This window comes from Grampus griseus, assembly GCF_964374135.1.
Source record: "Grampus griseus genome assembly, chromosome: 4".
Taxonomy (NCBI): domain Eukaryota; kingdom Metazoa; phylum Chordata; class Mammalia; order Artiodactyla; family Delphinidae; genus Grampus; species Grampus griseus.
This window is the reverse complement of record NC_138997.1, coordinates 125,237,089-125,249,563: the sequence shown is the minus strand read 5'-3', so window position 1 is coordinate 125,249,563 and position 12,475 is coordinate 125,237,089. Positions and strand designations below refer to the sequence as shown.

General features: G+C 34.8%; 1 protein-coding gene across 2 annotated transcripts in view; it reads right to left on the bottom strand.

Moving 5' to 3' along the window:
- The window catches only part of ADAD1 (adenosine deaminase domain containing 1), a gene marked incomplete at both ends in the record, with an annotated part of 44,996 nt that overhangs the window by 19,333 nt on the left and 13,188 nt on the right, over positions 1-12,475 (bottom strand). Inside the window, 3 exons of one of the 2 annotated variants that reach the window (XM_082653266.1) lie at positions 2,264-2,493; positions 3,709-3,879; positions 5,670-5,793. In XM_082653266.1, the coding sequence (XP_082509392.1) occupies positions 2,264-2,493; positions 3,709-3,879; positions 5,670-5,793 (525 nt within the window). The remainder of the gene's footprint in view (positions 1-2,263; positions 2,494-3,708; positions 3,880-5,669; positions 5,794-12,475) is intronic. The other variant, XM_082653267.1, reaches the window with a different exon arrangement.

Below are 12,475 nucleotides of genomic sequence, written 5' to 3'. Positions count from 1 at the left end.
AGCCATTCAAATCATCTGTATCAGAATCACCTGGTGGTGCTCTTTTAAAACATATATTCCTGGGGCTATCCCCCAGACATACAGTACAGATCTTAAGAGGCTGAGAAATCTGCATTTTTAACAAACATTAAAATCTGTTTAGGTTATGCCAGACAGAACACCAATTAATTAACTTTAGATATGTTCCATAAAGATGCAAAGAAAGAGATCCGAAGCAATTTTACCAAGTTTTATAGTATTTTTATTGCTACCTGGTATTCTTACTGCTATGTGCAAGATGACAGGCAAAATGATGAGATCTAATTTTTAAGCCCCTGTCCAAACCACTAAATACTAAATAATTCTAAAAGAATCTAAGATTCTACCCTTTTAAGAAACTAAATATAGTACGGAGTTATGTCATACAAAAGGCAAACTGTAAAATATCTTTCTTCACAAAAGTCAAAGAAAGCCTTGCATGCCAAACTGTGACTCTAGAGAATGCACAGACATTTATTAGACATTTTGTAGACATTTATCAAGAACAAAAATTGCCTTTCCTAAAGAAGATTGAGAAAAGTTTGAAATGTCTGAGAGAGTATCTGAACTGACTAAAAGAAAACATCATAAAGCATAATTTTTGTATCCAAGTTAAATCTAAGAAATAAATCATCTATAAGAATAAATATTTGGAAAAAGAGTTAGAAACAACCACTTTTTAGGGTGTGAGCAAACAGGCACTCTCAAATATTGCTAGTGAGAATATGATTTGGAGGGTAACTTGGTAATAGTTTTCAAAATTGCAAATGCATACCTCTTTGGCCTGCAACTCTACTTCTAGGAATTCATTTTATATAGATATATTTTACATGTGTCAATAACAAATGTAATAAGGTCATGATTCACGATAGCATTTGGTAGCTGGAAAAGATTAAAAACAATCTAAAGTTCCATTAACCCACAACTGGTTAAATAAATTATAATACGTTTGTACAAAGAAATACCATACAGAGTTATGAATTATAATAATAAAAATTCTTCATATACTCATATGGAAAAATTTCCAAGACACCTTGTTAAATGAAAAGAGCAAGGTGCAGAAAAGTATGATCCCACTGATGTAAAATACAAAAAAGTATGCATATACTTTTATAAGCATAAACTACCTTTGGAAAGAAAAACAAACTAGTAACAATGGATGCCACAGAGGTAAAATGGGTTCCTAGGGCCCTAGGATAGAAGGAAGACTTGACTGAATACCCTTTTGAATCTTTTGAATTGTGAACCAAGTAATAGGTTTCCTAAACAAAGAAAATAAGCTTAATATTAGAAAAATAAATAATTACTATTTCCTTTTTATCATTTATTAAAGCCAAACCAAACAAAAATGGGAAGAAAATAAAATATTTTGTATATACATGGAACTGAAAAAATACTGTCTATAGGAGAAATTCCTAAAGAAATGGGTATAAAATATATAGAACAACAACAACAAAAAACCACAAGAATAAAAGAAACAGCCCTTTCTAAAAGTAAAACTACTTCTCATGCGAGGATCCAAAGCTTGCATATGGGCCATCATTACGAAAAATTAGCAGTAAACAAAGAACAGCCAAGTAATGGTAGTATTTAAATTGTTTCCCAAGGGTAACTGAAGCTTTGAAACTCTTAGGGCTTTATGAAAACTATAGAATTGAGTGCCCAAAATGTCTGTCAATGGGATAATATCTGGAAAACCATTCAAATATAAATACAGCATTCTATAATAGCCCCTACCAAAGAAAGAAATAAATTACTAGTTCACATTATTTGTGTTCTAGTTACTTCCCACTCACTTCACAAATCAAAAGGATCCAAATCATAACCAAATGTATAAAAAAAGCATAAAAGTAAGAAAGAACCAAAATGGGCATTTAATATTTTTTATTTCAGGAATAACTAAATATAAGCTTTTAAATTTGATAAGTTCAAAGAAGCATCTTCTTCCAAAAGAAAGAGAAAAATTGAATACTGTACAAACAAAAGTATACATTCAAGACAGAATACATGTAATTGCCTAACATAAAATATTGATTCTTATTAGCCTCCTGATAAGATGGCAAAAGTCATATTATACTAAATGTGATGACCAGTTACCATGAAATGAAAACCTCAACAAAACAGTGGATCTGAATTTTACCTTAAGTAAAGCTTCATGCATGCAAATTGTGATTTTACACTGGTAAATAAAATATAGCGAAATGACTTAGTGAAAGAGGCCAAGAGGTACTGTAATCCAACTCACCAACAAGTATATTGCTGATATAAACTGGCTGTATAAACTGACTCAGCAATGCTCCCTGTACACCAAGCACTCCCCATCTCATCAGTTTGTCACTTGAGGCCATGCTGCTTATTCTATTAACAACATCTGCAGGGCAGTAGACAGTCAGATGAATTTTGCCTTCAACAGCCACATGGAGACTCAGCTCTTCATGGGCTTCAAATGCAGACACAGAACATGGATTAAGACGCCTAGAGAAAGAAAAGAAAGTTTCTTCCTTTAAAAACCAAAGCCCTGAGCTGATCTCCCTGTGCTATGCGGCCAGCTAGAGGGGTGGGATAGGTAGGGTGGGAGGGAGGGAGAGGCAAGAGGGAAGAGGTATGGGGACATAGGTATATGTATAACTGATTCACTTTGTTATGAAGCAGAAACTAACACATCATTGTAAAGCAATTATACTCCAATAAAGATGTTAAAAAAAAACCAAAACCCAAAGCCGACAAAGTAAAATCTGCATGTACCTAAGAACTGTTCTCAAACATATTTAACTTGCCAGTGTACATTTAATTCCAGTAACAGAAATAGATGCAAACCCAAAGCAAGGTAGGATGGAGTGACTTCGTTCCACAAAATTAAAACCAAACAGAAATTAACCATATTTAGAGCTTCCAGCAAGGATAAATTTCATATTATTGCCATTCTTTATGTCCCTTAAAATCAAATGAAAACCCAATTTTTGTCCCTGCCATAGTTTGTGAGTTATTTCCTTTCTCCATATTAAAAGTTTTAAACACTACAAAATTAGAGAATGAAAAAAAGAAAACTGACAATTTATATTCAAGATTCACCTCCAACAAAATATGTTAAAACGGTAAAATCTAAAATTATTTTTCTTGAGGTTTCTCTCAAGAGAAACACTCACCCTTGTTTTCAAAGGTGTTACTGGAAGGCTTTTAAACAAACTATAAACCGCAGTTATCTCTAGATGGTTGGATTGAAGTGAATTTTACTTTCTTTTTTGTGCTTGCCTGTGTTGTTCAAACTTCATGCTAACTGATGCTACCCATTCATCAAGGTAATGAAGTTTTGGCCACAGACGGACCAGAAGAACAGACTGCATTCCTTAACTCCTGTGTTAGTATGTGAAGAGTGTATAAATCCATACTTCCTAAAGTTTATGAAGTATTACAACTAGAAAGGAATAGAAGATTTTCAACAGCATCAAAAAGAGAGCAGTGAAGTACATGGAATACTTAAGTAGTAGTAATGGACCAGACTGAGTGGAGGGAAGGAGAAAGAATTTGTGGTCTTTCAGCCTTCAGGCTCTTGCAGCCTACAAATAACACCTCAAGGCTGGAGGAAGAATATGGATAGATATGAATTTACTTGTTCTTTTGCTGTATGGATTCAGAATGCATGATATGGCCATCCTAGATTCCTTCAAAAACAGCTTCCATAATACTTACAATTGTGACTTAATCTGGGCTGATCCTTTAGGCAACTGGTTCATATAGAGATAAATGTTGATATTCTGCTTGAGAGTGAGTAGATTAGAAGCTGGTTCTGTACAAAATATTGATTTTTCCAACACAGCAGGATTTTTGCTGTAGAAGAGTAGAAGTTGTCTATAAAAGTACCTAAAATTAATGAGATAGAGCTTCATCAAGTAAGAAAATTTAAAAATGAAGTACCTTAAACAAACATTATATTCATGTTATGAACAATGTCCCTATATGTCAAAAGTTTTGATATTGATAGGAACTTGTAAAATAATCTTAGCCTTACTTAATGAAGAATTAAGTCCCTTGATAAGTCTTCAGTTAGAGCCCAGTCTGCCCGGTGACCTGCCTTAAAGCATCATTCCTCGACTACCACTCCACTCTCATTTCACATTAAAGTACTCAACTATCATTTTCTGCAAAAGACCCATTTCTCTACTGATTCCTCCCTTCTTTCTTAGACAGCTCTGCTCCCAGCCTCCTAGGTGAAGTATCAATTTTCTGCTTTACTTCTATTTTCCCTTCCATGCCAAAACAGGCAGACAACGACTGTGGTTCCCACTGCTTAGTGGTTCTGAAGACAAAAACACAAGAGCATAGGAATAACATAACAAAGCCTGTAAGTTAAATTAAGAAGTGAAATAGATTTCCTGAAACTACTAATCAAATCAGAGGACAAATACTATTTTGCTTATTTAAAAAGCCATGATTTTAATCCTATCATCAGAAATATATAATAAAATATTAAGCACCAGTATAAATGACAGTGCCAAGCATGACAAGAAATAAACACAAAGAGGTAGTTTTAAAGGGGGTCAAATAATTCACTAAGCACCAAGGGGGATGGGAGGACAATTAGTTGCATTACCTTCATGGACTTCCCAAAATCTTTCCTTTTAAGATTATAGGATTCTTTCCTTATTATTACAGATATATACTTAAGTTTTTCCGATAAAATAATACGTGTAAATTTGTTTTAAAACACTCCAGTAAAGAAACACCACCAACAAAAAGTGAGGGTGCATAAATTAAATAAGATCAACAGAATCCTAATAACTGGATATGCTAATAATTGGATATGATCATTGGGTATTGGTATCAGAATGCTGACAACTGAATGATGGAATTAATTATCTGATTCTCACTTTTGTTTGAAAAATTCGATTAAAAATGTTTTATAAAAAGTAAACTTAGTGACTTAAGAGAACAAAAGCTGGTAACTACTGCAGGAGGTAATGCTCATGTCCCACTTTTCATGTTTTTACAGAAAAGGAATTCCAAAGAGTAACATTCTTGGTTTATTTCTCTACTATCTGCTAATTATGCCTCTTACAAGGAGCAGAGTGACTGATAAGTTTGGAAAAAGAAACTAGGCATCCTCACTTTAGCCCCTTTCTCTCTTTCTCTCTGAGATCTGCCAGCCTAAAAAATACTTTATCGACACTCTGCTATATCGTAAACTTTGTACAGACCTCATGAGTGGAAACTCATTGATTTCTGCCTTTGGATAAGTATGACTAATTCAGGGGTGAAATATTACCAAGCCTACTTGGTCCAGACCTAAAGCTATACTCTCCAATTACTTTTATCATTAATAAAGACAGTATTTTTATCTTAAAAAAAAGGTTGTATGACTCTTAAAACTGAGTTCATAAGCTCTTGATAATAGAAGCCACTAAAATTCATAGGCTAGACACTGAAATTACTATAAGGTTTCCAAAAGTGACATGAAAATATCAGATGGCTTGGATAAGTAAGAGACTTGGCTCAATGATGAGTAAAATTCCATTTGTAAATAAAGACATATATATGTGATTGCTTTAGGCTAAGAGCATTAATATTTGATGGCATTAAATATATCTGTTAAATATTAACAGATATATTTATATATATTTAATATATTTAATTAAATATATTTGTTACCTTACCTAAGGAGAGATCTCCTTGCCGTAACAACAGCATGAGTATCGTGCAACACTCTTCCATTTGGCTTAATGCACTGACTATAATTGTATTCACCTGTGCCTATAGCTACAACTTCACGCTGTCCAGCTGAAAGAAAAGGTTAACAGTAGCAGGTTATTTTTACCTTCCTCTTCCCTATGTTCAACCTCCACCTCTTTCTTATCATTTTTTTCCCATTTTTATTCAACAAACTTTTATTTGAGCATCTAGTAAATGCCTGGTGTAAAAAGAGAGTAGGTTAAATGAATTAATTACACCGGTAGTTCAATGAAAAAGTCTACCTTACCATTTTAAAGTTAGTAAAATATACTGACCAAAAAGTTGGAAAAATAATTCCACAATTTCAAATAAGAGTTTGAGAGTCTTCTAGGAAGCAAAATTTAAAAAATACTTCAATAATATCACAATTTAAAAGGCAGATGTTTTATATTATACTTTATCTACATTTCTACTACAATCAATAGAATCATTTTTTGCTGTACTCCATTTGAGGTTTGAGATTTCTTTGAAACTCTATGCTCAGAAGATAGTTTTTTTCCTTTCACCTCCTACCTATGTGGCCTTTCTATATCCTAGTTGCTAGATCATTGTTCTTTTTTCTGTTCTTTTTTCTCATGAGATAGGTACTCATGCTATAGTTTACCTCTGTGTTGATGATTTCAGAAAATCTCTAGTATTAGTCTTCCAAAGTTCAGTTCCACATCTGCAACTACCTAAGAAAGGACTTCCATTAATTCCACAAAAATTTTTGCGGTCCTACCAAATACTAGGCAGTGAAATAGATGCTAGGAATCAAACGCTGATTAAGACAGGCCCTCATGAAGCTTCTAATAGGAGAGAAGAAAAAAAGACTAAAACCACAAATTGTAATAAAAGTTTTGAAGGAAACAGATACACAGCTAATTTAAAGAATATTAGCAGGAAAGATTACCTCATGAAGACCAGTTGCAGAATCCCTCCTTATGAAACTGAAATTTAAGTTTCATTATGAGTGAGCAGCAAAAGGAGTGGGGTAAAGAATTCCAGTAAGGTCCAAGAAGCTGAATTAGGGGCTCTGTTACAGTATTCCAGGTCAGAGATAATGACTTAAGACTCAAATGATGGAGGTTAAATGAAAAAAAAGGAAGATCAGACCTGAGATAGAGTTTGAGGATATAATAAACAGGACTTGAAGATAAATTGTAAGATGTTAGGGGAAGGGATAAATAATGGATGACTTAGATTTTTAGCAGCTGGATGGATGCCATTTACTGAGATAAAGGTAGCTGGAGGAGTAGGATTAGATGAGAAAAGTAAAAATGTTCTATTATCTCTAATGTATTGGGTTGGCCAAAAAGTTCTAGTATGGGTGTGGGGGATGGGGTGATATAAGGGAATTGTATAGTGTCAGTGTAAGTTCTGGAATGGTAATCTATGTTCTGAGTTATAATGGGCAGTAGTGTAGCCAAGAGCTCAGCTTCTTTCTCTGTAACTCAAACTGCAATGTTTCAGGGAGATACTAGAGTTTGATAATGTAGGAAAAAGAGGGAATAACCAAAAGAAGAAATTCACCAAGATGTAAGAGGAAATGGCAGGCAAGCCTGCCCTGTCCTCCACTGGCCTCACAGCCACCACACAGGGTCTGGTCTTATAGCCAACTGGGTCAGGGGCCAGGCCTGCCTACCCACATGCCCAGAGTAGTAGGCCCCACCACAACAGAAGGGTACACACATTCTAAATAGAGGGCACCCCTAGAGTATACAGCCCTGGTGACCAGAGAAGAATGTGTTGCTGGGCCCCATAGGATGTCTCCTACAAAAGGCTACTTCTCCAAGAGGGGGAAATGTAACTGAACTACCTAACACACAGAAATAAACACACAGAGAATTGGGCAATACAAAGAGACAGAGAATTATGTTCCAAATGAAGGAATAAGACATAACCTCACTAAAAGAACTAAATGAAGTGGAGATAAGCAATCTACCTGATTAAAGAGTTCAAGATAATGATCATAAAGATGGTCACTGAAGACAGGAGAAGAATGGATGAACACAGAGGTAGAAAATATAAAGAACCACCAAACAGAGTTGAGGAATACAATAACTAAAATAAAAAATACACTAAAAAAATCAACAGTAGATTAGCTAGTACAGAGGAACGAATCAGCAATCTGGAAGACTAAGTGGTGGAAGTCACCTAAGCTAAAGAGAAAAAAAAAGAACTTAAAAAATGAGGATAGTTTAAGACACCTCTGAAACAATACCAAGCATACTAACATGTGCATTATAGGGGTCCCAGAAGGAGAAGAGAGACAGAAAGGGGCAGAGAACTTATTTGAAGAAATAGTAGCTAAAAACTTCTCTAACCTGGGGAAGAAAATAGAAATCCAGGTCCAGGAGTCACACAGTCTCAAAAAGGTGAACTGAAAGAGGTTCAAACCAAGACACATTATAATTAATAAGGAAAATATTAAAGATAAAGCAAGAGAATAGCAGAAAGAGAAGGGCAACTAGTTACATACAAGGGAACTCCTATAAGACTTTTAGCTGACTTTTCAGCAGAAACTTTGTAGGCCAGAAGGGAGTGGCACAATATATTCAAAGCAATGAAAGGAAAAGAACCTACATGGAAGGAAAAAACCTACGGTAGAGGATACTCTACCTGACCAGGTTATCATTTAGATTTGAAGGAAAGACAAACATTTTACAGATAAGCAAAAACTAAAAGAGTTCAGCACCAAAAAATCAGCTTTACAAGAAATGTTAAAGGGACTGCTCTAAACAGAAAAGATCACAATTAGAAATATGAAAATTACGAAAGGAAAAATTTCACTGGTAAAGGCAAACATACAGTAAAGTTGACAGATCAGCCACTTATAAAATTAGTAGGAAGGTTAAAAAACAAAAGCAGTAAAATCATCTATAGCCACAACAAGTAGTTAAGGGATACACATGCCAAAAAGATGTAAAATACATTAACCTTTGGGGGGAGTAAAAATACAGGGTGATTAGAATGCATCTGAACTTCAGAGATCATCAACTTAAAATACTCACCCATATATATATATATATATATATATATACACACACACATACATGTATATAAAAAACCCGATAATACAGATACACACACAAAAAAGGGAAAGGAATCCAAACACAACCACTAAAGACAGTCATCAAATCACAAGGGAAGAGAGCAAAAGAAGGGACAAATAAGAACTACAAAAATAATCTGAAAACAAGTTAACAAAATGGTAATAAGTATATATCTATCAATAATTACTTTAAATGTAAATGAACTAAAAGCTCCAATCAAAAGACATAAAGTGTCTGAATAAGAAAACAAGATCCGGGCTTCCCTGGTGGCGCAGTGGTTGAGAGTCCGCCTGCCGATGCTAGGGAACACGGGTTCATGCCCCGGTCCGGGAAGATCCCACATGCCGCGGAGCGGCTGGGCCTGTGAGCCATGGCCACTAAGCCTGCAAGTCCGGAGCCTGTGCTCTGCAACGGGAGAGGCCACAACAGTGAGATGCCCATGTACCGCAAAAAAAAAAACCAAAACATAGAAGAAAACAAGATCCACATATATACTACCTACAAGAGACTCACTTCAGATCTAAAGACACACAGATTGAAAGTGAAGGGGACAAAGGTATTCCATGAAAACAGAATGAAAAGAAAGCTGGAGTAGCAATACTTATTATCAGACAAAACAGACTTTAAAACAAAGACAGTAAAAAGACAAAAGAGCACACTACACAATGATAAAGGGATCGATCCTAAAAGTATATATAACATTTGTAAATGTAAAGCACTCAACATAGGAGCACCTAGATATATAAAGCAAATATTAATAAATGTAACAGGAGAAACTGACAATAATACAGTAATAGTAGGGGACTACACCCCACTTACATCAATGGCCAGACCATCCAGACACAAAATCAATTAGAAAATGCCGGTTTTGGATGACACATCAGACCAGATGGAATTAAACATATATGGAACATTTCATCCAAAACAGCAGAATACACATTCTTTTCAAGGGCACGTGGAACATTCTCCAGGACTGGTCACATCCTATGCCATAAAATAAGTCTCAATAAATTTAAGAATACTGAAATCATATAAGGCATCTTTTCCGACCACAACCCTATGAAAGTGGAAATCAATCACAAGAAACAAAAGCACAAAAAAGCACAAACAGGTGGAGTCTAAACAACATGTTACTAAACAATCAATGGATCACTGAAGAAATCAAAAAGGAAATAAAAAAATACCTGGACACAAATGAAACTGCAAGCACAATGACCCCAAACCTATGGGATGTAGCAAAAGCAGATGTAAGAAGGAAATTAAAACAAGTCTACTTCAGGGCTTCCCTGGTGGTGCAGTGGTTGAGAATCTGCCTGCCAATGCAGGGGACACTGGTTTGAGCCCTGGTCTGGGAAGATCCCACATGCCATACAGCAACTAAGCCTGTGTGCCACAACTACTGAGCCTGAACTCTAGAGCCCGTGAGCCAGAACCACTGAGCCCACATGCCACAACTACTGACGCCCGCACACCTAAAGTCCAGGCTCCGCAATAAGAGAAGCCACTGCAATGAGAAGCCCACACACCACAATGAAGAGTAGCCCCCACTCGACGCAACTAGAGAGGGCTGGCATGCAGCAACAAAGACCCAATGCAGCAATCAATCAATCAATTAATAAATAAAATAAGCTATAAAACTTCTAAAAAAATTAGAAAAAAACAAGTCTACTTCAGGAAACAAGAAAAATCTCAAATCAATCATCTAATCTTACACCTCAAAGAACAAGAAAAATAGATATAGCCAAAACCTAAAGTTAGAAGAAAAGAAATCAGAAAGATCAGAGCAGAAATAAATGAAATAGAGAATAAAAAAAAACAATAGAAAAGATCAATGAAACTAAGTTTGTTCTCCGAAAAGAAACAAAATTGATAAACCTTTAGCCAGATACATCAAGAAAAAGAGAGAAGGCCCACGTAAATAAAATTGGAGATGAAAAAAGGGAAGTTACAACTGACACCACAGAAATACCAAGAATCATAAGAGATTACTCTGAACAATTATATGCCAATAAAATTAACAACCTATAAGAAACAGATAAATTCCTAGAAACATACAATCTCCCAAGACTGAACCAGGAAGAAACAGAAAATATGAACAGACCAATTACTAGTAATGAAATTGAATCAGTAATTAAAAAACTCCCAACATACAAAAGTCCAGGACCAGATGGCTTCACAGGTGACTTCCACCAAACATTTAGAGAAGAGTTAATACCTATTCTTCTCAAACTATTCCAAAAATTGAAGAGGAGGGGTCACTTCCAAACTCATTCTATAAGGCCAGCGTTACCCTGACACCAAAACCAGACAAAGATACCACAAAAAAAGAAAATTACAGACAAATATGCCTAAACACAGATGCAAAAAAATCTTCAGCAAAATATTAGCAAACCAAATTCAACAATACATTAAAAGAAGGATCATACACCATAATCAAGTGGGATTTATTCCGGGGATGCTAGGATGGTTTAATATCCACAAATCAATCAATATGACACACCACATTAACAAACTGAAAATTAAAAAGCATATGATCATCTCAATAGATGCAGAAAAAGCTTTCAGCAAAATTCAACATCCATTTATGATTAAAAAAAAAACTCTCAACAAAGTGGGTAGCAACAGAACATACCTCAACATCAAAGGCCATAAGTGACAAACCCACAGCCAACATCATACTCAATGGTGAAAAGCTGAAAGTATTTCTTCTTATATCAGAGGAATAAGATAAGGATACCCACCCTCCCTACTTTTATTCAACATAGCATTGGAAGCCCTAGCCACAGTAATCAGACAAGAAAAAGAAATAAAAGGAAAACAAATTGGATCAGAAGAAGTAAAACTGTCACTGTTTGCAGATGACATGCTATATACAGAAATCCTTAAAGACTCCACCAAAAAACTATTACAACTAATAAGTGAATTCAGTAAAGTTGCATGATACAAAATTAATGTATAGAAATCTGTTGCATTTCTATACACTAATAATGAACTATCAAAAACACAAATTAAAAAAGCAATCCCATTTAAAATTGCATCAGAAAGAATAAAATACATAGGAATAAATCTAACCAAGGAGGTAAAAGACATACTTAGAAAACTGTAAGACGTTAATGAAGGAACTGAAGTTGACAACAAATAAATGGAAAGATACACCATGCTCAAGGACTGGAAGAAGTAATATTCTTAAAATGGCCATACTACCCAAGGCAATCCACAGACTCAATGCAATCCTTATCAAAGTATCAACAACATTTTTCACAGAACTGGAACAAATAATTGTACAATTTGTATGGAAACACAAAAACACCCAAATAGCCAAAGTGATCTTGAGACAGAATGATAAAGCATGGAGGTATCATGCTCCATGATTTCAAACTAAAGTTGACCCTTGAAAAATCATATATATCTTCTCCCCACCTAGGTCACAAAAAATCCTTAAGAATAAGAACCAAATATCAAATTGTTTTTGTATCATCTATAATATTCAGAGATGAATATAAAATTCAAATGTTTAATTAATGATCAATCTAGAACATTACAGGATAAATAAAAGATAAAATGTAATTGGAATCACATCAAAATATTCACAGGAAAAAACACAGATTCATGATTTTTCACTTTAATCTTTTATTATTTGAAAGTGAAGAAAATGTTAATTTTTATAGAGTCTCTCTCAATATTTGTTATAATGG